The following is a 25,970-nucleotide window of genomic DNA, read 5'->3' on the forward strand; positions in this document are numbered from 1 at the left end:
TCCTCCACACATCACACCTCCCAAACACCTCCTCCCCCTCTGTCCCCCCTGCTGAGCTGCACATCCACCGAGCCCTCGATAACAATGGGCTCCTCCACCCTCCCCCCTCTCTCTGTGACGACTGACCAGGTGAGAAGACAGCTGGAGAAACTACACCAGCGCAGGGCGGAAGGTCCTGATGGCATCAGCCCCAGGGTCCTAAAGACCTGCGCCACCCAGCTGTCTGGTGTCCTGCAGCGCCTCTTCAACCTCAGCCTGAGGCTGGGGGAGGTCCCGGTGCTGTGGAAGACGCCGTGCCTGGTCCCTGTCCCAAAGAAGTCAACACCATCTGGCCTCAATGACTACCGACCGGTCGCCCTCACCTCCCATGTGATGAAGGTGCTGGAGAGGCTGGTCTTGGCCCACCTCCGGCCGCAGGTGAAATCGTCGCTGGACCCTCTGCAATTTGCTTACCAGCCTCATGTGGGAGTGGACGACGCCATCATCTACCTGCTGCAACGAGCTCAGTGGCACCTGGATGGAACCGGTGTCTCTGTGAGAGTCACTTTCTTTGACTTCTCCAGTGCATTGAACACCATCCAGCCACTGCTGCTGAGTGAGAAGCTGCGGGTGGCCGGTGTGGACGCGTCCACCATCTCCTGGATCACTGACTACCTCACAGACCACAGCTTGTCAGAATGGGGCGTGTGCTGAACGGGGGTCAGTGATGCTGGAGCCCACAGGAACTGTTCTGTCTCCTTCCTCTTCACCCTGTACACCAGTGACTTCCAGTACAACACGGAGTCATGCCATCTGCAGAAGTACTCTGATGACTCTGCAGTGGTCGGGTGTATTAGGGATGGACGGGAGGAGGAGTACAGGGCAGTGGTGAGCGACTTTGTAAAGTGGGCCGATGAGAACCACCTGCGGCTGAACGTGGCCAAGACCAGAGAGATGGTGGTGGACTTCAGGAGGAAGAGCTCCTCCCCCTCTGAGTGTCCTGGGAGTGGACGTGGACATGGTGGAGGAGGACCAGTACCTGGTGGAGGAGGACCAGTACCTGGTGGAGGAGGACCAGTACCTGGTGGAGGAGGACCAGTACCTGGTGGAGGAGGACCAGTACATGGTGGAGGAGTACAAGTACCTGGGCGTCTCCATCGACAGCCGACTGAACTGGAAGGCCAACATCAACGCTGTACAAGAAGGGGAGGAGTCGACTCTTTTTCCTGAGGAAGCTTCGATCCTTCAACGTGTGCAGCAAGATGCTGGAGTTATTCTACCAGTCGGTTGTGGCCAGTGTGCTGCACTTTGCCATTGTCTGCTGGGGGAGCAGCATCGGAGCCGGTGACACCAGCCGTCTAACAACCTGGTTAGGAAGGCTGGCTCCATCATCGGCTGCCAGCTGGAGCACCTGGAACAGGTGGTGGAGAGGAGGTCGTTGAAGAAACTGGTGTCCATATTGGACCACCCGGACCACCCTCTCCACCACCTCCTACAGGGACAGAGGAGGACTTTCTCCAGACGTCTCCTCACGCTCCGCTGCCACAAGGACAGATACAGGAGAACATTCCTGCCGGCTATGAGGCTCTACAACAGATCACCTCTTGCCAGATCATAGTGCAATAACTACAACAATAGCTGAATACTTACACTATGTTGATCTGCACTTCACACATCTCATTTGTTTGCACTACACACATACACACATTTCATTTCATTTGCTCTGCACTCATACACACACTTTGCTTTTTGCACTCTGTCTATATTTAATATTTTTTTGTATTTGATTTGTCAGTGTTGTTGTGTGTTGTGTATGCATGTGTGTTGTATATTTACATATATATTTTGTTCTGTATTTTACTTTTATTTTACTTGTATACTTCTATATCTTTCATCCCTGTTTCTTATATTTTGTGTTTTGTTTTTATTCTTGTGTGTTGCTGCTACTGTCACGACAAATTTCCCCTTGGGGATTAATAAAGTATATATCTATCTATCTATCTATCTAAAGAGGCCCAGGGGACACCTGTGGGGAGTCACCTGTGAGGAGTCACCTGTGGGGAGTCACCTGTGAGGAATCACATGTGGTCAGTCACCTGTGGGGAGTCACCTGTGAGGAGTCAGCTGTGAGGAGTCACCTGTGAGGAGTCACCTGTGGGGAGTCACCTGTGGGGAGTCACCTGTGAGGAGTCACCTGTGAGGAGTCACCTGTGGGGAGTCACCTGTGAGGAGTCACCTGTGGGGAGTCACCTGTGAGGAGTCACCTGTGGGGAGTCACCTGTGAGGAATCACATGTGGTCAGTCACCTGTGGGGAGTCACCTGTGAGGAGTCAGCTGTGAGGAGTCACCTGTGAGGAGTCACCTGTGGGGAGTCACCTGTGGGGAGTCACCTGTGAGGAGTCACCTGTGAGGAGTCACCTGTGGGGAGTCACCTGTGAGGAGTCACCTGTGGGGAGTCACCTGTGAGGAGTCACCTGTAGGGAGTCACCTGTGAGGAGTCAGCTGTGAGGAGTCACCTGTGGGGAGTCACCTGTAGGGAGTCACCTGTAGGGAGTCACCTGTAGGGAGTCACCTGTGAGGAGTCACCTGTAGGGAGTCACCTGTGAGGAGTCACCTGTGGGGAGTCACCTGTGAGGAGTCACCTGTGGGGAGTCACCTGTGAGGAGTCAGCTGTGAGGAGTCACCTGTGAGGAGTCACCTGTGAGGAGTCACCTGTGGGGAGTCACCTGTGGGGAGTCACCTGTGAGGAATCACATGTGGTCAGTCACCTGTGGGGAGTCACCTGTGAGGAGTCAGCTGTGGGGAGTCACCTGTGGGGAGTCACCTGTGAGGAGTCACCTGTGGGGAGTCACCTGTGAGGAGTCACCTGTGGGGAGTCACCTGTAGGGAGTCACCTGTGAGGAGTCACCTGTGAGGAGTCACCTGTGAGGAGTCACCTGTGAGGAGTCACCTGTGAGGAGTCACCTGTGAGGAGTCACCTGTGAGGAGTCACCTGTAGGGAGTCACCTGTGAGGAGTCACCTGTGAGGAGTCACCTGTGAGGAGTCACCTGTAGGGAGTCACCTGTGAGGAGTCACCTGTGGGGAGTCACCTGTGAGGAGTCACCTGTGGGGAGTCACCTGTGAGGAGTCACCTGTGGGGAGTCACCTGTGAGGAGTCACCTGTGAGGAGTCACCTGTGGGGAGTCACCTGTGAGGAGTCACCTGTGAGGAGTCACCTGTGGGGAGTCACCTGTGGGAGTCACCTGTGAGGAGTCACCTGTGGAGTCACCTGTGGGAGTCACCTGTGAGGAGTCACCTGTGGGAGTCACCTGTGAGGAGTCACCTGTGAGGAGTCACCTGTAGGGAGTCACCTGTGGGGAGTCACCTGTGGGGAGTCACCTGTGAGGAGTCACCTGTAGGGAGTCACCTGTGAGGAGTCACCTGTAGGGAGTCACCTGTGGGGAGTCACCTGTGAGGAGTCACCTGTAGGGAGTCACCTGTAGGGAGTCACCTGTGAGGAGTCACCTGTGGGGAGTCACCTGTGGGGAGTCACCTGTGAGGAGTCACCTGTGGGGAGTCACCTGTGAGGAGTCACCTGTGAGGAGTCACCTGTGAGGAGTCCAACTAAAAGACCCCAGGGTTTTACATATTAAACTATTTACTATGTACAGCCTCTCTCCTCTCACCTCCTCTCATCTCCTCTCACCTCCTCTCACCTCCTCTCCTCTCATCTCCTCTCTCCTCCTCTCCTCTCACCTCCTCTAATCTCACCTCCTCTCATCTCCTCTCATCTCTCCTCCTCTCATCTCTTCTCCTCTCTCCTCCTCTCATCTCCTCTCCTCTCTCCTCCTCTCATCTCCTCTCCTCTCATCTCCTCTCCTCTCATCTCCTCTCCTCTCATCTCACCTCCTCTCCTCTCACCTACTCTCATCTCCTCTCCTCTCACCTCCTCTCCTCTCACCTCTCCTCTCATCTCCTCTCTCCTCCTCTCCTCTCCTCTCCTCTCCTCTGTCCTCACTTCAGCGTCTCCTCATGTGGTCACATGACTTGTTGGTCTCACGTGAATCTGACGTCATAGTTTCACCGAGCTCAGAAATTAATCTGATTAAAGTAAACAGATTATTTTAAGAGATTTTAAATGAGAACAAAATGTTTAGGATAAAATATACTTTCAGGTCTGGGTCACACACGATGTGTTCAAGGACCGTCCGACAGATGCAGCTCCTGCTGCTGGCTGACGAGCCGTGAAGGCAACACGCTCTGAGGCTCAGAGGGCTGGACCACCGGGCTCCTCCTCCACAGAGGGCCAGCTACCCTCCTGTCCTCCTGTCCTCCTGTCCTCCTTTCCTTCTTTCCTCCTGTCCTCCTGTCCTCCTGTCCTCCTGTCCTCCTTTCCTTCTTTCCTCCTGTCCTCCTGTCCTCCTTTCCTTCTTTCCTTCTTTCCTCCTGTCCTCCTTTCCTTCTTTCCTCCTGTCCTCCTTTCCTTCTTTCCTCCTGTCCTCCTGTCCTCCTGTCCTCCTTTCCTTCTTTCCTCCTGTCCTCCTTTCCTCCTTTCCTTCTTTCCTCCTGTCCTCCTGTCCTCCTTTCCTCCTGTCCTTCTTTCCTTCTTTCCTCCTGTCCTCCTTTCCTTCTTTCCTCCTGTCCTCCTTTCCTCCTTTCCTTCTTTCCTCCTGTCCTCCTTTCCTCCTTTCCTTCTTTCCTCCTGTCCTCCTGTCCTCCTGTTCTCCTGTCCTCCTGTCCTCCTGTCCTCCTTTCCTTCTTTCCTCCTGTCCTCCTTTCCTCCTTTCCTTCTTTCCTCCTGTCCTCCTGTCCTCCTGTCCTCCTGTCCTCCTTTCCTCCTTTCATCCTGTCCTCCTTTCCTTCTTTCCTCCTGTCCTCCTTTCATCCTTTCCTCCTTTCCTTCTTTCCTCCTGTCCTTCTGTCCTTCTACCCTCCTGTCCTCCTTTCCTTCTGTCCTCCTGTCCTTCTGTCCTCCTGTCCTCCTTTCCTCCTGTCCTCCTGTCCTCCTTTCCTCCTGTCCTCCTGTCCTCCCTTCCTCCTGTCCTTCTTTCCTCCTTTCCTTCTTTCCTTCTTTCCTCCTGTCCTCCTTTCCTCCTGTCCTTCTTTCCTCCTGTCCTTCTTTCCTCCTGTCCTTCTTTCCTCCTGTCCTCCTTTCCTCCTGTCCTTCTTTCCTTCTTTCCTCCTGTCCTCCTGTCCTCCTTTCCTCCTTTCCTCCTGTCCTCCCTTCCTCCTGTCCTTCTTTCCTCCTTTCCTTCTTTCCTCCTGTCCTTCTTTCCTCCTGTCCTTCTTTCATCCTGTCCTCCTTTCCTTCTTTCCTCCTGTCCTTCTGTCCTCCTTTCCTCCTGTCCTCCTTTCCTTCTGTCCTCCTGTCCTCCTTTCCTCCTGTCCTCCTTTCCTCCTTTCCTCCTGTCCTCCTGTCCTCCCTTCCTCCTGTCCTTCTTTCCTCCTTTCCTTCTTTCCTTCTTTCCTCCTGTCCTCCTTTCCTCCTGTCCTTCTTTCCTCCTGTCCTTCTTTCCTCCTGTCCTCCTTTCCTCCTGTCCTTCTTTCCTCCTGTCCTCCTTTCCTCCTTTCCTCCTGTCCTTCTTTCCTCCTGTCCTCCTTTCCTCCTGTCCTTCTTTCAACCTGTCCTTCTTTCCTCCTGTCCTCCTTTCCTCCTGTCCTTCTTTCCTCCTGTCCTTCTTTCCTTCTTTCCTCCTGTCCTCCTGTCCTCCTTTCCTTCTTTCCTCCTGTCCTCCTTTCCTCCTGTCCTCCTGTCCTCCTTTCCTAAGCCGCCTAGGCCGCTCAGCGAGGCTCCTGGCAGCCGGAGCTCTGGCTGAGGAACAGAGAGCGGCCCGACATCAGGGAGGCGGGTCGCCGAGGGCTTCCACCCAAAGAGGAGACGCCGTGGAAACTGTTGCTGCGGTTACCAAACAGAACATCCTCACACCCTCACACCCTCACACCCTCACGTCCTCACACCCTCACACCCTCACACCCTCACACCCTCACACCCTCACACCCTCACGTCCTCACACCCTCACATCCTCACATCCTCTCACCCTCACACCCTCACACCCTCACATCCTCACACCCTCACATCCTCACACCCTCTCACCCTCACACCCTCACATCCTCACATCCTCACACCCTCACATCCTCTCACCCTCACATCCTCACACCCTCACATCCTCTCACCCTCACACACTCACATCCTCACACCCTCACATCCTCACATCCTCTCACCCTCACACCCTCACACACTCACACCCTCACATCCTCACATCCTCACATCCTCACACCTCACACCTCACATCCTCACACCTCACACCTCCATCCTCACCTCACATCCTCTCACACCTCACATCCTCACACCTCACATCCTCTCACTCACCTCACATCCTCACACCTCACATCCTCCACATCCTCACATCCTCACACCTCACATCCTCCACCTCACATCCTCACACCTCCACCTCACATCCTCACACCTCACATCCTCCACACCTCTCACCTCACACCTCCACCTCACACCCTCACATCCTCACTCACACACTCACACCCTCACATCCTCACACCCTCACACCCTCACATCCTCACACCCTCACACCCTCACATCCTCACTCACACACTCACATCCTCACATCCTCACACACTCACATCCTCTCACCCTCACACACTCACATCCTCACACCCTCACATCCTCTCACCCTCACATCCTCACACCCTCACATCCTCACATCCTCACACCCTCACATCCTCACACACTCACATCCTCACACCTCACACCTCACACCTCACACCTCACATCCTCACACTCCTCACATCCTCACACCTCACATCCTCACACCTCACACCTCACATCCTCACACACCTCACACCCTCACATCCTCACACCCTCACACCCTCACATCCTCACTCACATCCTCACATCCTCACACACTCACATCCTCACACCCTCACACCCTCACATCCTCACACTCTCACACCCTCACATCCTCACACCCTCACACCCTCACATCCTCACACCCTCACACCCTCACATCCTCACTCACACACTCACATCCTCACATCCTCACACACTCACATCCTCACACCCTCACATCCTGTTTTTTAAACCCCAGAAGCAACAGAGAGAGTTTCTCGTGTTACACGTTTACTTCACGTCATCGCCATGACATCATCGTCATGGCGATGACAGCTTCTCATTGGCTCTGATGTTATTACAGCGTCCAGAAGCAGCTTGTTGACATCAGAGACGTCGTGGTGAAGGCCTCGTGAGATATGAAGACACTGACATCTGTGTTTGTGAATCTCAGCTACCGGGAGGATGTGTTCAACACCCCGAGCCAACAGCGTGCTCAGTGCTTCAGTTAAAGGACTGATACTCTGTTAAAGGACTGATACTCTGTTAAAGGACTGATACTCTGTTAAAGGACTGATACTCTGTTAAAGGACTGATACTCTGTTAAAGGACTGATACTCTGTTGAAGTACTGATACTCTGTTGAAGGACTGATACTCTGTTGAAGTACTGATACTCTGTTAAAGGACTGATACTCTGTTAAAGGACTGATACTCTGTTGAAGTACTGATACTCTGTTGAAGGACTGATACTCTGTTGAAGTACTGATACTCTGTTAAAGGACTGATACTCTGTTAAAGGACTGATACTCTGTTGAAGTACTGATACTCTGTTGAAGGACTGATACTCTGTTAAAGGACTGATACTCTGTTGAAGGACTGATACTCTGTTAAAGGACTGATACTCTGTTGAAGGACTGATACTCTGTTAAAGGACTGATACTCTGTTAAAGGACTGATACTCTGTTGAAGTACTGATACTCTGTTAAAGGACTGATACTCTGTTGAAGGACTGATACTCTGTTGAAGGACTGATACTCTGTTGAAGGACTGATACTCTGTTGAAGTACTGATACTCTGTTGAAGTACTGATACTCTGTTAAAGGACTGATACTCTGTTGAAGGACTGATACTCTGTTGAAGGACTGATACTCTGTTGAAGGACTGATACTCTGTTAAAGGACTGATACTCTGTTGAAGGACTGATACTCTGTTAAAGGACTGATACTCTGTTAAAGGACTGATACTCTGTTAAAGGACTGATACTCTGTCAAAGGACTGATACTCTGTTAAAGGACTGATACTCTGTTGAAGGACTGATACTCTGTCGAAGGACTGATACTCTGTCGAAGGACTGATACTCTGTTAAAGGACTGATACTCTGTTAAAGGACTGATACTCTGTTGAAGGACTGATACTCTGTTAAAGGACTGATACTCTGTCAAAGGACTGATACTCTGTTAAAGGACTGATACTCTGTCAAAGGACTGATACTCTGTTAAAGGACTGATACTCTGTCAAAGGACTGATACTCTGTCAAAGGACTGATACTCTGTTAAAGGACTGATACTCTGTTGAAGGACTGATACTCTGTTAAAGGACTGATACTCTGTTGAAGGACTGATACTCTGTTAAAGGACTGATACTCTGTTGAAGGACTGATACTCTGTCGAAGGACTGATACTCTGTTAAAGGACTGATACTCTGTCAAAGGACTGATACTCTGTCAAAGGACTGATACTCTGTTAAAGGACTGATACTCTGTTGAAGTACTGATACTCTGTTGAAGGACTGATACTCTGTCGAAGGACTGATACTCTGTTGAAGGACTGATACTCTGTTGAAGGACTGATACTCTGTTAAAGGACTGATACTCTGTCAAAGGACTGATACTCTGTTAAAGGACTGATACTCTGTTAAAGTACTGATACTACAGTATAAAGCACGTAAACTATTCTAACTGAGCTGGAGGAATGAGAAACAGGAGCAGTGCGTTGCTGCTTGGCATTTTTCCGTCAGCATTTTTTCTGTCAGTCGGGCAGTGATGCATCATGGGATACCAGAACTGAGAGGGGTCAGTGGTCAACACACACATGAATGTCACTGCACACCCTGTAGACCACCTGTCAATCACTGTGTCAGTTTCAGAGGTCAAAGGTCAGATGGTGTGCGCATGCGCTTCCTGTCTGTTAATGGACGCGCTTGACCTCTCCTCAGGTGTGTGTGTGTGGGTGTGTGTATGTGTGTGTGTGTGTGTCTGTGTATGGGTGTGTGTGTGTGTGTGTAGCAGCTGTTTGAACAGCTGAGCCACTTGAATACATTTAAACGTTGTTTTCATGAATCAGTAGAAGGGCTATGATGCATTAATATTCTTTATAATAATCATAACAACATATGGAGGACATTCATCTTATTGTTTATTAACTTTAACAAAGACACATTGAACAGAGAACTATTACACTTTAATTATAGAGACTTTAAATCAACTAATCTCAACGAGAGGAGAGAGATCTGCACCTCAACTTTTCACACTTGGCCAGGCAGCCAATCAAATCAAGCAGGGGGCGGGGCTTCACTGACTTCCTGTTCCGATAGTTTCAGCATTTAAATATATTACAAATAAACTGTAAACTATTTGAGCGGCAGCTGAATATGTTTTGAAACATTCAGCCTCAAACTCATTGCATTTTGTTTCGGAGAAAATGAACGGTGGACAAAATAATGGAAACGCCTCCTGCTCCTGTGATGGGTGAACTTTTAGTTCTGATATTTGCATAATCACATTTGTTCTTAAAATAAAGTAAAAAGAGTATATGTGTGTGTGTCGCTATAAATGAGTGTAGGCTCATTTGCATATGGCTCTCAGGCTTCTGCATCTCTGTAACATGATTGGACGCCTGTGTGTGCGTTTAGGTGTTGGAGTGTGTATGTACAATCTTATTCTACACACACACACACACACACACACACACACACACACACACACACACACACACACACACACACACACACACACACACACACACACACACACACACACACACACACACACACACACACACACACACACACACACACACACACACCTCTCGCCCCCTCTGCTGGTCGCTCACAGAACTGCATCCTTCCAAGACATTCAGATCTCTGAAGAGAAAACCACTAATTTTAGAGGCTTCAGAGGTCCTGCTGACGGATTACCCATGATTCAGAGGGGCAGACAGGCGGACAGACAGACCGTGATTGATGAAGCCCGAGGGAGAGAGAGACAGACGGAGAGTCCTAGAAACTGAACAAGAGAGAGAGAGAGAGAAGCTATGGTCTTAATGGACTGCTGAGTGACCTTGATTCATAATGGACACACACACCCACACACACACATACACACACACACCCACACACACACACACACACACAACTGACTTCCATTCAAGCCGAGCACACACCCGGAGGGAGAGAAGACAAACAACGGACAACAACGGGTCTGAATCCATCAGAGAAATATCAGCAGAAGAAAATAAACATGGAGAACATGGAGAACATGGAGAACATGAGGAACATGGAGAACATGAGGAACATGGAGAACACGAGGAACACGGAGAACATGAGGAACATGGAGAACATGAGGAACATGGAGAACATGGAGAACCCCTCGGGGCCGCGTTGCAGCTCGTAGCCTCAAGCTAACGGGGTTCTAATCCTAATCCCAGAGCCGGGGGATTAGGAGGAAGCGGCTGCTCTTTGTCTGCTCGGCGTCTTTCAACGCGGCGAGGAAGCTTCCAGAAGTTCAGTCTGAGGACGTGAAGACGCTCGTCACTTCATCAGGAGGACGAGCCGCCTACATTACCCACAATGCAACAGAGCAACAGCCGCCACCAGGAAGTTCAGGTGCGCTACGCTAGCTGGTTAGCTCACTGAGGTCTCACTTCGCTCCGAATACTGAGTCCTCTTTCAAACCTGTAGTCCTCAACCAGGACCGACTCGAGTGACATCACTCGAGGACATTCACCCGACTTCACGCACTGATCAGTCCACCTTTAGTCCTCACGCACTGATCAGTCCACCTTTAGTCCTCACGCACTGATCAGTCCACCTTTAGTCCTCACGCACTGATCAGTCCACCTTTAGTCCTCACACACTGATCAGTCCACCTTTAGTCCTCACGCACTGATCAGTCCACCTTAGTCCTCACGCACTGATCAGTCCACCTTTAGTCCTCACACACTGATCAGTCCACCTTTAGTCCTCACACACTGATCAGTCCACCTTTAGTCCTCACGCACTGATCAGTCCACCTTAGTCCTCACGCACTGATCAGTCCACCTTTGGTCCTCACGCACTGATCAGTCCACCTTAGTCCTCACGCACTGATCAGTCCACCTTTGGTCCTCACGCACTGATCAGTCCACCTTAGTCCTCACGCACTGATCAGTCCACCTTTAGTCCTCACGCACTGATCAGTCCACCTTTAGTCCTCACGCACTGATCAGTCCACCTTTAGTCCTCACGCACTGATCAGTCCACCTTTAGTCCTCACGCACTGATCAGTCCACCTTTAGTCCTCACACACTGATCAGTCCACCTTTAGTCCTCACGCACTGATCAGTCCACCTTTAGTCCTCACGCACTGATCAGTCCACCTTTAGTCCTCACGCACTGATCAGTCCACCTTTAGTCCTCACGCACTGATCAGTCCACCTTTAGTCCTCACGCACTGATCAGTCCACCTTTAGTCCTCACGCACTGATGGGTCAGTCCACCTTTAGTCCTCGGAGGACAAAAACGTACTCAACCTCTCAGAGGACAGAGTTATCTGAAGGCTGCAGCTGGCAAACAAACCAACACGCACACACACACACACACACATGTGAGCTTCTTAGGGACAATAACACAAAAACACATCAATTTGGAAATACTTTCTTCTTCTCTGCAGGTTTTAGTGTCAAACTGCTGGGCTGTTAGAGACACACTGAGAGTGTGTGTGTGTGTGTTTTGTGCCAGTGTGTCCATGCTGGGTTTAATCAAGTAGAAAATGATTGTATGTGTGCGATGCCAGAAGCTTGGCGGTCCACCTGGACGCTGCCCAAAGCTGTGTGTGTGTGTGTGTGTCTGTGTGTGAAGGAAAGTAATATACACTACCGTTCAAAAGTTTGGGATCACTTAGAAATGACTTTATTTTTCAAAGAAAAGCAGTTTTTTCAATGAAGATAACATTAAATCAATCAGAAATACACTCTATACATTGTTAATGTGGTAAATGACTATTCTAGGTGGAAACGTCTGGTTTCTAATGACATATCTCCAGAGGTGTATAGAGGCCCATTTCCATCAACTATCACTCTAGTGTTCTAATGGTACATTGTGTTTGCTAAGCGCCTTAGAAGACTAATATCTGATTAGAAAACCCTTGTGCAATTATGTTAGCACAGCTGAAAACAGTTATGCTGGTGATATAAGCTATACAACTGGCCTTCCTTTGAGCTTGAAGTTTGAAGAACAAAATTAATACTTCAAATATTAATCATTATTTCTAACCTTGTCAATGTCTTGACTATATTTTATATTCATTTGATAAATAAAAGTGTGATTTTTCATGGAAGACACAAAATTGTCTGGGTGATCCCAAACTTTTGAACGGTAGTGTATACCGTATGAAAATATATGTATATACACATATATGTATATATATATATATATATATATACATACATATATAAACACACAGTCAGCAGTTTGTTTCAGAGTCACGGTGAGAGACTCCGGGTAAAATGTGTCAGAGACAATAGGAATAATACATTAAGCTGGACACACACACACACACACACACACACACACACACACACACACACACACACACACACACACACACACACACACACACACACACACACACACACACACACACACACACACACACACACACACACACACACACACACACACACACACCCCCTGAGGACAAAGATGAGCAGAGTTCTGACACAGCACCTCTTAAAGGACTGTGTGTGTGTGTGTGTGTGTTTGTTTCCGTGTGTGTTTGTGATAATGTGTGTTACCCCGAGTCTTAAGAGTGTGTCTCGGTGTGTGTGTTTGTGTCTCGGTGTGTGTGTGTAGTGTGTGTGTACATCTCAGTGTGTGTCTCTGTCTTTCTCTGCCTCCAAGTCAAAAAGCTTAAAACGGTGGGATGACGTCATGCTGTGACTGACACACACACACACACGCACACACAGACACACACGCACACACACACACACACAGTCTTTTTACTGCATTTTTAACACATTAAAGGGGCCACTTTATGAGGGACAGCTGCAGGAAGGTTTTTTTTAATGTGAGCTGATCAATTAGTGATTAAAAACCTTCACAATAAAAGCCTGATATTTCTTCCTCGTTCTTAAAACGTGTTTAATTGAAGATTAAATACCAATAAATAACGATGTTAGGAACACATGTTCGGATACATTCTCTACAATAAGAACTCCAGTGTTGTGCTTTCAAAGCGTTTCTGTTCATCAGGTGTGCTTCCTGATGGAGCTCAGGAGAGTTCACAAGTGTACCTAATAAAGTGGACAGAAGTAATAAAATACTGGTATCATCAGCATTAGTAGGAAAAGGAAAAGCACTCAATATGCAACATGTGAACAGCATTATTAAATCAGGTCCGGCTGCAATCCAGATAATTAAGTGTATATCCTGTATATTTTAATATCTCATAATAATATCACATTCCCCTCTGTGTAGATATAGTCTTTATATTAAAAAAACCTCTGAAATGAACAAATATGGATATAAATATAGATTTTATTGAGATGCAGGTAATCATTAATTTACATTGAATATTATGCTCAGTTTAAAACATTTAAATATTCTTTTTGTTGGATAATTCTTTATTTTTTTAAATGTTACTCTTTCTGCCGATTGATCAATCAATAAAACTTTATTAGTGAAGCTTTCACATGAAAAACAGAAAAGCGATTAAGACACCAAAGGGATATAACAGTATTAAAATATCATTAAAAGTCACTGTGGTAAAAAACTAGATTCAAAAAATATATATACACAAAATAAAATAAAAAAACAATATTTTGACCTAAAAACAATAAAATTAGTATAATTAATATTGTCAATTTCTCAATGTTCTAACTTTTATAAATGTGTTTTGTGCAAATTTAAAAAAAGGAAAATATATGTTAGTTAATATTAATTCCTTTCCCCCCAGTAATCAACACTAATACATCATAATTTATTAGTCGTTTAATATTTTTTGGAATTCATTCAAAGCAGAAATGTAATAAAAGTACTATGTTGGCTTTAAAATGAAGAATAAAGTCAAATACAATAACGATGATACGTAAATACAGTACTTGAGTAAATGTACTTTATTTTACTTCCTCGTGTTTTGAGAGAAGTAGTAACTGCAGTAAATATCATATTTGACCACACAAACCTATATAAATATAAATATACTCTCATGATACAATAGCTGGCCGTGTCTCTACTGTGTATCTATTATTTACCTGACGTCTATTTTTACTCGTCTCGGCTCCTCGGGCTCCTGAACAGCTGTTTCATGTTTTACTGACTATTCAACATTTCAACATGTGGTTCTTTTACGTTGAGATGGATTATATTATTATGTTATTATATCATCTCCCCAGACGGTTTACTACGCAACAATAAATCAACACTGTGTTTATTACAGCCGTAACACATGGAACACAGACACTGGTTAACTGGTTAGATGGTTAACTGGTTAGCATGGTGGGAAAGAGTACTTTAAGAGAATAATCAACAACTATTAAGACGATTTTTAAATCAACCACCAAAAAAAGCTGATTATTTGCAGGTTTCAGCTCTGGTTTAGTTAAACCTGAGAAAAGAGGAAACTGGTCCATTCTGAGGGGGTACTGGTCCATTATTAGGGCTACTGGTCCATTCTGAGGGGGTACTGGTCCATTATTAGGGCTACTTGTCCATTATTAGGGCTACTGGTCCATTCTGAAGGGGTACTGGTCCATTCTGAGTGGGTACTGGTCCATTCTGAGGCGGTAATGCTCCATTCTGAAGGGGTACTGGTCCAGAGCTTGTCGCGCTCAGACCTTTTAAATGCGCTAGGAAGGGTTCTGTGAATCTGACACCGCGCGTAGAAGGAGAAACACTAAATCACCTTTAAGAAACAGTCCAAATCACGGCTGCGACAATGACTACTTTCACACGTTATCTATTCAAATGTGAATTATTTATAATATACTTTAAATCATAATTAATAACTATTTAATTATGTTTTTTTAATTAAACGGAATCAGTAAAGTTTACAAAATATAGTAGAGTTGAATAAAAATATTATGTAAATAATAAAACATATATAAATAAGTACCTCCATATTTTACGCCAAAAACACTAAAGTACAACACCACAAACCGTTAAAGTACACATTAACATACAGTACACCACACAGTGTTCACCTCAACGGAGAGGTGTTACGGAAACACCGGCTGCCAGAAGACGTTGGACTCACGCGGGTTTTAACCGGTATCGAACGCGCGGACCGGCGACCCGCGAAGAGCAGGTCACTGGCTGTCAGTCTTCAATCAATCCATCACCATGTTTTGCGCAACACCTGACCCTCCAGCGTCACAGAGGGGTCCCTCATTTCACTGGAACACCGGTAAACACCGCAGCCCGGTGGAGGTGGTCGACACACACACACACTAGGGCAGACCCCCGGCTGACCGGCACCGACCGTTGACCGATTTAACAGTTGGTTAGCCCCGTTAGCAGCCCCCGATGCTCGGTAGCCGGGGATCGTGCCCGTGCTCTTAATGATGAAGCACGTTAGTAGCCAGTAACGTGAAATCACCGTAACGTCACCGTAACCTCACCCGTTGCGTCAGATTAACACCAGCAGACGCGCGCACGCACGCACGCACACACTCACACGGTATCAGTTTCCAACTTTCACTGATTTCAAGGCAGTCGCCAGCACGCGGCACAGGCGATAATTAGTACACGTACTCGCGCTCACACACACACACACACTCACACTCACACTCACACTTACACACTCACAGAGACAGGTATGTACTAAAACACACACTTGCCGGGCGGTATGAACCGTGAGCGGATCGGTCCGGTCTTACCTCCCTCCTGGTCCGGTTGGAGACAGGCCGGGATGTTTTTCTTCCAGCCGGGCATGATGCACCTCAGGGCGGATAGGGAGTCCAGGGCGGCCCGCTAGCAGACACACACCACCAGCAGCAACATGGCCAGTTAACGTTAGCTTGCGCTGCTACACTACATCGGGATCCACCTCCCCCTGCGCTGTGAGCCGAGCTCTCTCTACCACTCTCTCTCTCTCTCTCTCTCTTTCAACCTCACACAGGCACGCGAACCCCTCTCTCTCTCTTTCTCTCTCTCTCCCCCCCCCTCACCCTCTCGCTCTCTCTATCTATCCTTTTCTTCTCTTTGTCTATGTCTCTCTACCCCTTCCCCCTTCTGTAACTCTACCCCTGAAGCGAGGAGTGGGAGAACGAGGTAGAGTAGGGGAGAGAGCGCGCGCGAGGGGGTGACGTGATAGAGCGGTGGTGACGTGATGACCGTGAAGGAGCCCGCGAGCCAAGCGGGGTACCGTTCTGCCGTTAGAACCACAACCTCGCGAGCCGCTTCTCCGCTACTCGTGCGCGCACATTGCTTTTCAAACGTCTCTAATGTTCGCCGTTTGAAGGGGATTGGCACGCGCCTCCCGCCTTAACGGCGGAAGAGAGAGATAACCGTTAGAGATGTACCCCCCCCCCCCTCCGAGTACAAGATGGGGATTTATAGATAAACCTAAGTGTTCTAACAATGACATGAGACGGATGAATCTAAGGAGCTTTACGAAAAAATAAGGAGCTTTGACAAAAACTTAAATATAGCCATGAGTTTAACCCATTTTGCAGACCGAGCACTAGTTTACGTGCTAATCTCGATTTCTCAAAACATTCCCAGCAACCTTTTTTTAAATATCGTATGCTTTACATCCAGGATACTCAAATACACATCTGGCCGAGCATATTAATTGTTACTGCTTCAAGAAATTAAATAAATTAAGTATTCTTATCTTATACGATATGTAGCATGTCGCTATCGTGAACAAAGATGGCCGACTGAACTGGAAACGACATCAATGTGTTCATTTAAAATGTTTTAACAGCTATACGTTCCTAGGCCGAGGTATGGTACAATATTTACCAACTATATAATTATCAATTATAATATATTACAGTTGGTCAAATTATAAGCTGAAAACTCCATATACATCAAATTATATATGGAAGTAACATTTCCTCAAGTTTTCTGTTAAAAACAAACAACAATACACACATAGAAAAACACACAGTGATCACGTCCATTGGAAACAACTAACAAATACAATATGAATCAATACTAGTTAGTTTTTCAAATTCTGTCAATCAATAACCTTCTGTATGCTACTGTGTGACACATTCACCTGGAAACCACACACACACACACACACACACACACACACACACACACACACACACACACACACACACACACACACACACACACACACACACACACACACACACACACACACACACACACACACACACACACACACACACACAGGTATTTAGGTGCTTCCTGTCCTGACTTGCCTCTGAGGAATCCCCCCCCCCCCCAGGCTGTGTGAGTTATTATCTGATTCTATACAGAATGCATGTAATGACCAACGGGAACATTTCAGGGTGCCGCGACCTTTGACCTTTTCGCGAATACTTTCTAAAGATATAAATAATTACAACAACAATCTTCATAATTTAAAGGGAACCTGTAAACTAAATATCTGTGTACTTTACTTTAAGTAACGTTATCACTGGGTTTACAAAGCATTACTCTTTCACTTAAAAACAGATTATCTTTACAGATTTTATTCTTTTTTAAATAAAGTTTCATAATATGTCTCAATAACACACATTCTTTGTATAATAACCTTTATTTTCTAAATAACACTGTGTAGCAAAGCGTTCTACAGCAAAGCAACAACAATGAAAGAGGAGGAGGAGTAGGAAGAAAAGAGAAGGAAGAGGAGAAGAGGAGGAGGAAGAGAAGAGAGGAAGAGGAGGAAGAGGAGTACGAGAAGAAGAAGAAGAAGAGGAGGAGGCAGTGAGGAGGAAGGGTGAGTTTCTGCAGGCCACTAGACCAGAAGCATTGACCTCAAGACTTCACATAAATATGATGATTTGTCTCCTGATGGATCAAAAACCACGTCGTCTAATTCATAATAAATACAGACTCAGACTTTATTTTCACGAAAGTTCTGAATAAAATGAGACATTTTTATTTGGTGCTAATTTAATTCACACGAGAATGTAAACAACCGGCGACTATGGGTGAGTGGGTAGCAGGTCCGTCTTTCAATCAGGGGGTTGGAGGTTCAATCCCCGCCCTAGTTGATGTGTCCTTGAGCAAGACACTTAACCCTGAGTTGCTCCCTGTAGTTGCGTCTACAGTGAATGAATGTAACAGTATTGTAAGTCGCTTTGGATAAAAGCGTCAGCCAAATGACATGTAATGTAATGTAACCGTGTGGTTTTACTGTGTATTTATTGAAATAGACAGAAAAATACCACTTTAGTCCACAGGGGGCGCCACAACCAACACTACCACTTTAGTCCACAGGGGGCAGAACCAACACTACCACTTTAGTCCACAGGGGGCAGAACCAACACTACCACTTTAGTCCACAGGGGGCAGAACCAACAGTACCACTTTAGTCCACAGGGGGCACCAGAACCATCACTACCACTTTAGTCCACAGGGGGCAGAACCAACAGTACCACTTTAGTCCACAGGGGGCAGCAGAACCAACACTACCACTTTAGTCCACAGGGGGCAGAACCAACACTACCACTTTAGTCCACAGGGGGCAGCAGAACCAACACTACCACTTTAGTCCACAGGGGGCAGCAGAACCAACACTACCACTTTAGTCCACAGGGGGCAGAACCAACAGTACCACTTTAGTCCACAGGGGGCGCCACAACCAACACTACCACTTTAGTCCACAGGGGGCAGAACCAACACTACCACTTTAGTCCACAGGGGGCAGAACCAACACTACCACTTTAGTCCACAGGGGGCACCAGAACCAACACTACCACTTTAGTCCACAGGGGGCACCAGATCCAACACTACCACCTTAGTCCACAGGGGGCAGCAGAACCAACACTACCACTTTAGTCCACAGGGGGCACCAGATCCAACACTACCACCTTAGTCCACAGGGGGCAGTAGAACCAACACTACCACGTTAGTCCACAGGGGGCAGCAGAACCAACACTACCACTTTAGTCCACAGGGGGCAGAACCAACACTACCACTTTAGTCCACAGGGGGCAGCAGAACCATCACTACCACTTTAGTCCACAGGGGGCACCAGAACCAACACTACCACTTTAGTCCACAGGGGGCAGAACCAACACTACCACTTTAGTCCACAGGGGGCAGCAGAACCAACACTACCACTTTAGTCCACAGGGGGCAGAACCAACACTACCACTTTAGTCCACAGGGGGCAGCAGAACCAACACTACCACTTTAGTCCACAGGGGGCAGCAGAACCAACACTACCACTTTAGTCCACAGGGGGCAGAACCAACAGTACCACTTTAGTCCACAGGGGGCACCAGATCCAACACTACCACCTTAGTCCACAGGGGGCAGCAGAACCATCACTACCACTTTAGTCCACAGTGGGCACCAGAACCAACACTACCACTTTAGTCCACAGGGGGCAGAACCAACACTACCACTTTAGTCCACAGGGGGCAGCAGAACCAACACTACCACTTTAGTCCACAGGGGGCAGAACCAACAGTACCACTTTAGTCCACAGGGGGCAGAACCAACAGTACCACTTTAGTCCACAGGGGGCGCCACAACCAACACTACCACTTTAGTCCACAGGGGGCAGAACCAACACTACCACTTTAGTCCACAGGGGGCAGCAGAACCATCACTACCACTTTAGTCCACAGGGGGCACCAGAACCAACACTACCACTTTAGTCCACAGGGGGCACCAGATCCAACACTACCACTTTAGTCCACAGGGGGCAGCAGAACCAACACTACCACTTTAGTCCACAGGGGGCACCAGAACCAACACTACCACTTTAGTCCACAGGGGGCACCAGAACCAACACTACCACTTTAGTCCACAGGGGGCACCAGAACCAACACTACCACTTTAGTCCACAGGGGGCAGAACCAACAGTACCACTTTAGTCCACAGGGGGCAGAACCAACAGTACCACTTTAGTCCACAGGGGGCGCCACAACCAACACTACCGCTTTAGTCCACAGGGGGCAGAACCAACACTACCACTTTAGTCCACAGGAGGCAGAACCAACACTACCACTTTAGTCCACAGGAGGCAGAACCAACACTACCACTTTAGTCCACAGGGGGCAGAACCAACACTACCACTTTAGTCCACAGGAGGCAGAACCAACACTACCACTTTAGTCCACAGGGGGCAGCAGAACCAACACTACCACTTTTGTCCACAGGAGGCAGAACCAACACTACCACTTTAGTCCACAGGAGGCAGAACCAACACGACCACTTTAGTCCACAGGGGGCAGAACCAACACGACCACTTTAGTCCACAGGGGGCAGAACCAACACTACCACTTTAGTCCACAGGGGGCAGAACCAACACGACCACTTTAGTCCACAGGGGGCAGAACCAACACGACCACTTTAGTCCACAGGGGGCAGAACCAACACTACCACTTTAGTCCACAGGGGGCAGAACCAACACGACCACTTTAGTCCACAGGGGGCAGAACATAGAGCTAAAGTTCTTTAGTAACACGTTTTAAAAGTAATACTACTCCACCAAAATCCCAGCATGCATATGTCGGTGGCTGCATTATGTGTCAACAGAGAGCCTGGGGGTTTGTAAACATCCCACTCAACTGATCTGACTCATCCCACACACACACGGACACACACAGACACGGACACACACGCACACACACACACACATATGATTCTGGATATTCAGGAGGTTTTTTATTCATTCTGGTTGAATGCATTCAGGGTGTGTGTGTTTATGTGTGTATGTGTGTGTGTGTGTGTGCGTGTGTCAGTGTGTGTCTGTATGTGTGTGTGTGTGCTCAGTGTAAAGCTCTAAATACACACACAGATGAAAAGGAGCTCTTTGCAGTTGGATTTGATACTTCATCCAGTAAACAGGAAGTAGTTCTCTCAACACTGTGAATAGACACACCTGCTGCAGGTGAACAAATCAAACACACCCAAGTGAGGATGTCCTGCGACTGTACATCTCTATAACTATATAATATATGCGTCAAAGGAGGTGTTTTCTACACCTCCTCTTGGAGAGGAACCGGTCCTCACGGTGGACTTCAGGAGGGGAACCTCTTCAAGGAGCTCCTCTTCTTTTCACGCCATCAAGGAATTACAAATGATTATTTATATAATATATTCATATTATAATATAATATATTCTGTTATATTGTGTTTTGTATTATATTACATTGTATTGTAATTATATGATAGCATATTTTATATATATATATATAAATATTATTATTATATTGTGATTATATGCTGTGAATTATATTGTAATTATATTATTTTATATTATTATTTTGTAATTATAGTATAGCATATTTGATTAATATATATATATATATTATATTGTAATTTTATTCTGTATATATTATTGGAATTATATTATAACATACTAAATTATGTTATATTGTAATTATATCTAATTAGTTACATTCCACCACTGGATGTAGGTTTTTAGCAAATTAAGATGTGTATTAGATTCATCGCTCTATTTCACAACAAGCATATTCAATAAAATAAATACAGTTATTATTATTTGTATTTATTTATTAACTTATTTATTTAATGGTGGCGAGCCAAAAAAAAGAAAAAAAGAAACTGCTCAAACTGTGACCTCCGACCCCCGCAGCGTCCATCACGCTAACCCCGCCCCTCTGCAGAGAGAGAACGGGAGCCCCATTCAAACAAACCAAACTCCGCGACAGTCTCTGGAGAAAGAGAAGAACAAGAAGAAAAGAAGAACTCACCGACACGCGCTTGACCCGAGGAATCGGACCACCGGGACCCGTCAGACCGACAGACCGACAGACAGGCAGCCAGGCACACAGACAGGCACACAGACAGGCTAGCAGGAGGCTAACCGCGAACAGGAACCGACATGGCGAGCGCCTCGTACCACATCTCCAACCTGCTGGAGAAGATGACCTCCAGCGACAAGGACTTCAGGTAGAAAGATGTCCAAAGCGCGGGAAAACCAACCAACTGCCCGTTGAGTGCTGTGCGCGCGAGCTCCTTCTTCTTCTGCTCCTCGTTCTTCTTCTTCTGTTCCAGGCTGAGCTCGGGCCTACAGGCTGCCATGCTAACCGCTAGCTACCACCTGTCTGATCGGCGTCACCCCGCTAGTTAGCTGGTTAGGCAGCAAGTCAGCGGTTGGTTTGACCGTTAACTAACCGGTTAACCAGCCGGTGAACTAACTCGGCTGACAGCTGCGGGTGAAAAGTGTCAGTTGGCAGCTAGCTTGCCTGTTAACTGGCTAGCAAGCCAAATTATGATAATTTTTTTAATGAATTTTTAAGGATGATTTTATTGACTTTTTTCCTTTCGTTTTGATGGCATTGTGTAGTATTGATATTTAAAAAATATTAGTATCGATTTAACTATTTATTGTCGTTATTTTCTGGGGGTGAACTAAGATCACGAACTTCTGCCCCGTGAGATGTGGTGCCGGTTCGACAGTGGATGTTAGTGTTGTGGGAGGATGGGGGGGGGGGGGGGCATTGTGTGTGTGTGTGTGTGTGTGTGTGTGTGTGTGTGTGTGTGTGTGTGTGTGTGTGTGTGTGTGTGTGTGTGTGTGTGTGTGTGTGTGGTAGCATGATGATGCAGGAGGTGGGGGCTAGCTAGCATGATGGTGCAGGAGGAGGTGGGGGTAGCATGATGGTGTGTGGGGGTAGCATGATGGTGGGGGGTAGCATGATGATGGTGTGTGGGGTAGCATGATGGTGTGTGGGGGTAGCATGATGGTGGGGGGGGGTAGCATGATGGTGGTGTGTGTGGGGTAGCATGATGGTGGTGTGTGGGGGTAGCATGATGGTGGTGTGTGTGGGGTAGCATGATGGTGTGTGGGGGGTAGCATGATGATGGTGTGTGTGGGGTAGCATGATGGTGTGTGGGGGGTAGCATGATGGTGGTGTGTGGGGGGTAGCATGATGGTGGTGTGTGTGGGGTAGCATGATGGTGGTGTGTGGGGTAGCATGATGGTGGTGTGTGGGGGTAGCATGATGGTGTGTGTGGGGGTAGCATGATGGTGGTGTGTGGGGTAGCATGATGGTGGTGGGGTAGCATGATGGTGTGTGGGGGGTAGCATGATGATGGTGTGTGTGGGGTAGCATGGTGGTGTGTGTGGGGTAGCATGATGGTGGTGGGGTAGCATGATGATGGTGTGTGTGGGTAGCATGATGGTGTGTGTGGGGTAGCATGATGGTGGTGTGGGGTAGCATGATGATGGTGTGTGGGGTAGCATGATGGTGTGTGTGGGGTAGCATGATGGTGTGAGGGGGGTAGCATGATGGTGTGTGGGGGGTAGCATGATGGTGTGTGGGGGGTAGCATGATGGTGGGGGGGGGGGTAGCATGATGATGGTGTGTGGGGGTAGCATGATGGTGGGGGGGGGGTAGCATGATGATGGTGTGTGTGGGGTAGCATGATGGTGTGTGTGGGGTAGCATGATGGTGGGGGGGGTAGCATGATGGTGGGGGGGGGTAGCATGATGGGGGGCCGGTGTTCTTGGGCTCACTCGGTGGGAACATGTAAACAGAGATGGAGTCTTCAGCTGAACTTCGACCTCATATTTATATTAAAGGGTTAATCTGCTGATGGTTTTTCTCCGTTAACAGAGTGTTTGGTTTGTGTAAAAAGAGAATTTGTTTCACTTCCCCAAAGTTCAACATTGTTATGAATAAATTGACATTATTTAACATCTGGAACCGAACACTGTTCATCCATCTTCTTCAGATTGAAAATCAGATGAAAACACTTTATTGATCCCCAGAGGAGGAACATAAATATATAGTGAAGTAAAACAACTCGTGAGAGGCTTTTATACAAGTAGAATAAAAGTACAAGAGACGAAGTGACAGAACAACTAATATATATATATATTTTTTTGCGTTTCCTTTTCTTCATTGATGGAACATTATTAATGAAATATTTCCTTTGTTAGATGAACACAAGTTTTAAGAACCAGTTATGCACATTTTCACAATTGGTAAGAATATTATTTGGACTAAATAATAAACTGAGGAAACTAATCAGCCTGTTTGTTGATCAATAATTCTCTTTAACGGGAAGAAAGTTGTCATTTCCAGCTTTAAGAATGATTCTTCTTTACTATGATGAACGTCTAGTTTCTGTCTATTGATCCGATCTGTCAGGCTGAAGTTATTGATCAGTCCTCAACAGTCTGGATGACAACGATGTCGTAATAACAGAGAGACAGAGAGAGAGAGAGACAAACAGAGAGACACAGAGACACAGAGAGACGCTGGGAAACACTTGGTCGGCTCTGAAAGTCGTTTACAGCGGAAACTAAGAAGTTTATTGATTTAATGTTGATCATTTGTGTCAGATAGAGATCAGGATTGGTTTATTTTTATATTTCATCCACCAAATACACTTCTTAAGTTTGAGGTAGTCCCTGAAATCAATGTGTTGCTCTATTAGATCAATGTGTTGCTCTGGTGGGTCAATGTGTTGCTCTGGTGGATCAATGTGTTGCTCTATTATATCAATGTGTTGCTCTATTAGATCAATGTGTTGCTCTGGTGGGTCAATGTGTTGCTCTGTTAGATCAATGTGTTGCTCTGTTAGGTCAATGTGTTGCTCTGGTGGGTCAATGTGTTGCTCTGGTGGGTCAATGTGTTACTCTGGTGGGTCAATGTGTTGCTCTGGTCGGTCAATGTGTTGCTCTGGTGGGTCAATGTGTTGCTCTGGTGGATCAATGTGTTGCTCTAGTGGGTCAATGTGTTGCTCTAGTGGGTCAATGTGTTGCTCTGGTGGGTCAATGTGTTGCTCTATTAGATCAATGTGTTGCTCTGGTGGGTCTATGTGTTGCTCTGTTAGGTCAATGTGTTGCTCTGGTGGGTCAATGTGTTGCTCTATTATATCAATGTGTTGCTCTATGTGTTACTCTGGTGGGTCAATGTGTTGCTCTATTAGATCAATGTGTTGCTCTGGTCGGTCAATGTGTTGCTCTATTAGATCAATGTGTTGCTCTGGTCGGTCAATGTGTTGCTCTGGTGGATCAATGTGTTGCTCTGGTGGGTCAATGTGTTGCTCTGGTGGATCAATGTGTTGCTCTGGTGGGTCAATGTGTTGCTCTGGTGGGTCAATGTGTTGCTCTGGTGGATCAATGTGTTGCTCTGGTGGGTCAATGTGTTGCTCTGGTGGATCAATATGTTGCTCTGTTAGGTCAATGTGTTGCTCTGGTGGATCAATATGTTGCTGATCAATGTGTTGCTCTGGTGGGTCAATGTGTTGCTCTGGTGGATTAATGTGTTGCTCTGTTAGGTCAATGTGTTGCTCTGGTGAGGCAATGTGTTGCTCTGGTGGGTCAATGTGTTGCTCTGGTGGATCAATGTGTTGCTCTGGTGGGTCAATGTGTTGCTCTAGTGGGTCAATGTGTTGCTCTGGTGGGTCAATGTGTTGCTCTGGTGGATCAATGTGTTGCTCTGGTGGGTCAATGTGTGGATCAATATGTTGCTCTGTTAGGTTAATGTGTTGCTCTGGTGGATCAATATGTTGCTGATCAATGTGTTGCTCTGGTGGGTCAATGTGTTGCTCTGGTGGATTAATGTGTTGCTCTATTATATCAATGTGTTGCTCTATTAGATCAATATGTTGCTCTGTTAGGTCAATGTGTTGCTCTGGTGAGGCAATGTGTTGCTCTGGTGGGTCAATGTGTTGCTCTGGTGGATCAATGTGTTGCTCTGGTGGGTCAATGTGTTGCTCTAGTGGGTCAATGTGTTGCTCTGGTGGGTCAATGTGTTGCTCTATTAGATCAATGTGTT

At 47.0% G+C, this 25,970-nt stretch overlaps 2 protein-coding genes across 7 annotated transcripts in view; one reads left to right on the top strand and one right to left on the bottom strand.

The window, feature by feature from the left end:
• Positions 1-16,162, bottom strand: part of grip1 (glutamate receptor interacting protein 1) — a 56,345-nt gene extending 40,183 nt beyond the window's left edge. For all 5 annotated transcript variants that reach the window (XM_056424594.1, XM_056424593.1, XM_056424591.1 and 2 more), the window contains exon 1: positions 15,936-16,162. In XM_056424594.1, coding sequence (XP_056280569.1) covers positions 15,936-15,990 — 55 coding nt within the window. In that variant the 5' untranslated portion in view covers positions 15,991-16,162. The remainder of the gene's footprint in view (positions 1-15,935) is intronic.
• The window catches only part of cand1 (cullin-associated and neddylation-dissociated 1), a 46,550-nt gene continuing 31,243 nt past the window's right edge, over positions 10,664-25,970 (top strand). The window contains exon 1 of one of the 2 annotated variants that reach the window (XM_056424589.1): positions 10,664-10,683. Coding sequence is in view for 1 of the 2 variants with exons in the window: in XM_056424588.1 (XP_056280563.1) it covers positions 22,064-22,131 (68 nt within the window). In the remaining variant the exon portion in view is untranslated. Of the gene's footprint in view, positions 10,684-21,852; positions 22,132-25,970 lie in introns of those variants that run through there. The other variant, XM_056424588.1, reaches the window with a different exon arrangement.

The sequence above is a fragment of the Pseudoliparis swirei genome, chromosome 10 (assembly GCF_029220125.1).
Source record: "Pseudoliparis swirei isolate HS2019 ecotype Mariana Trench chromosome 10, NWPU_hadal_v1, whole genome shotgun sequence".
NCBI classification, from domain to species: Eukaryota; Metazoa; Chordata; class Actinopteri; order Perciformes; family Liparidae; genus Pseudoliparis; species Pseudoliparis swirei.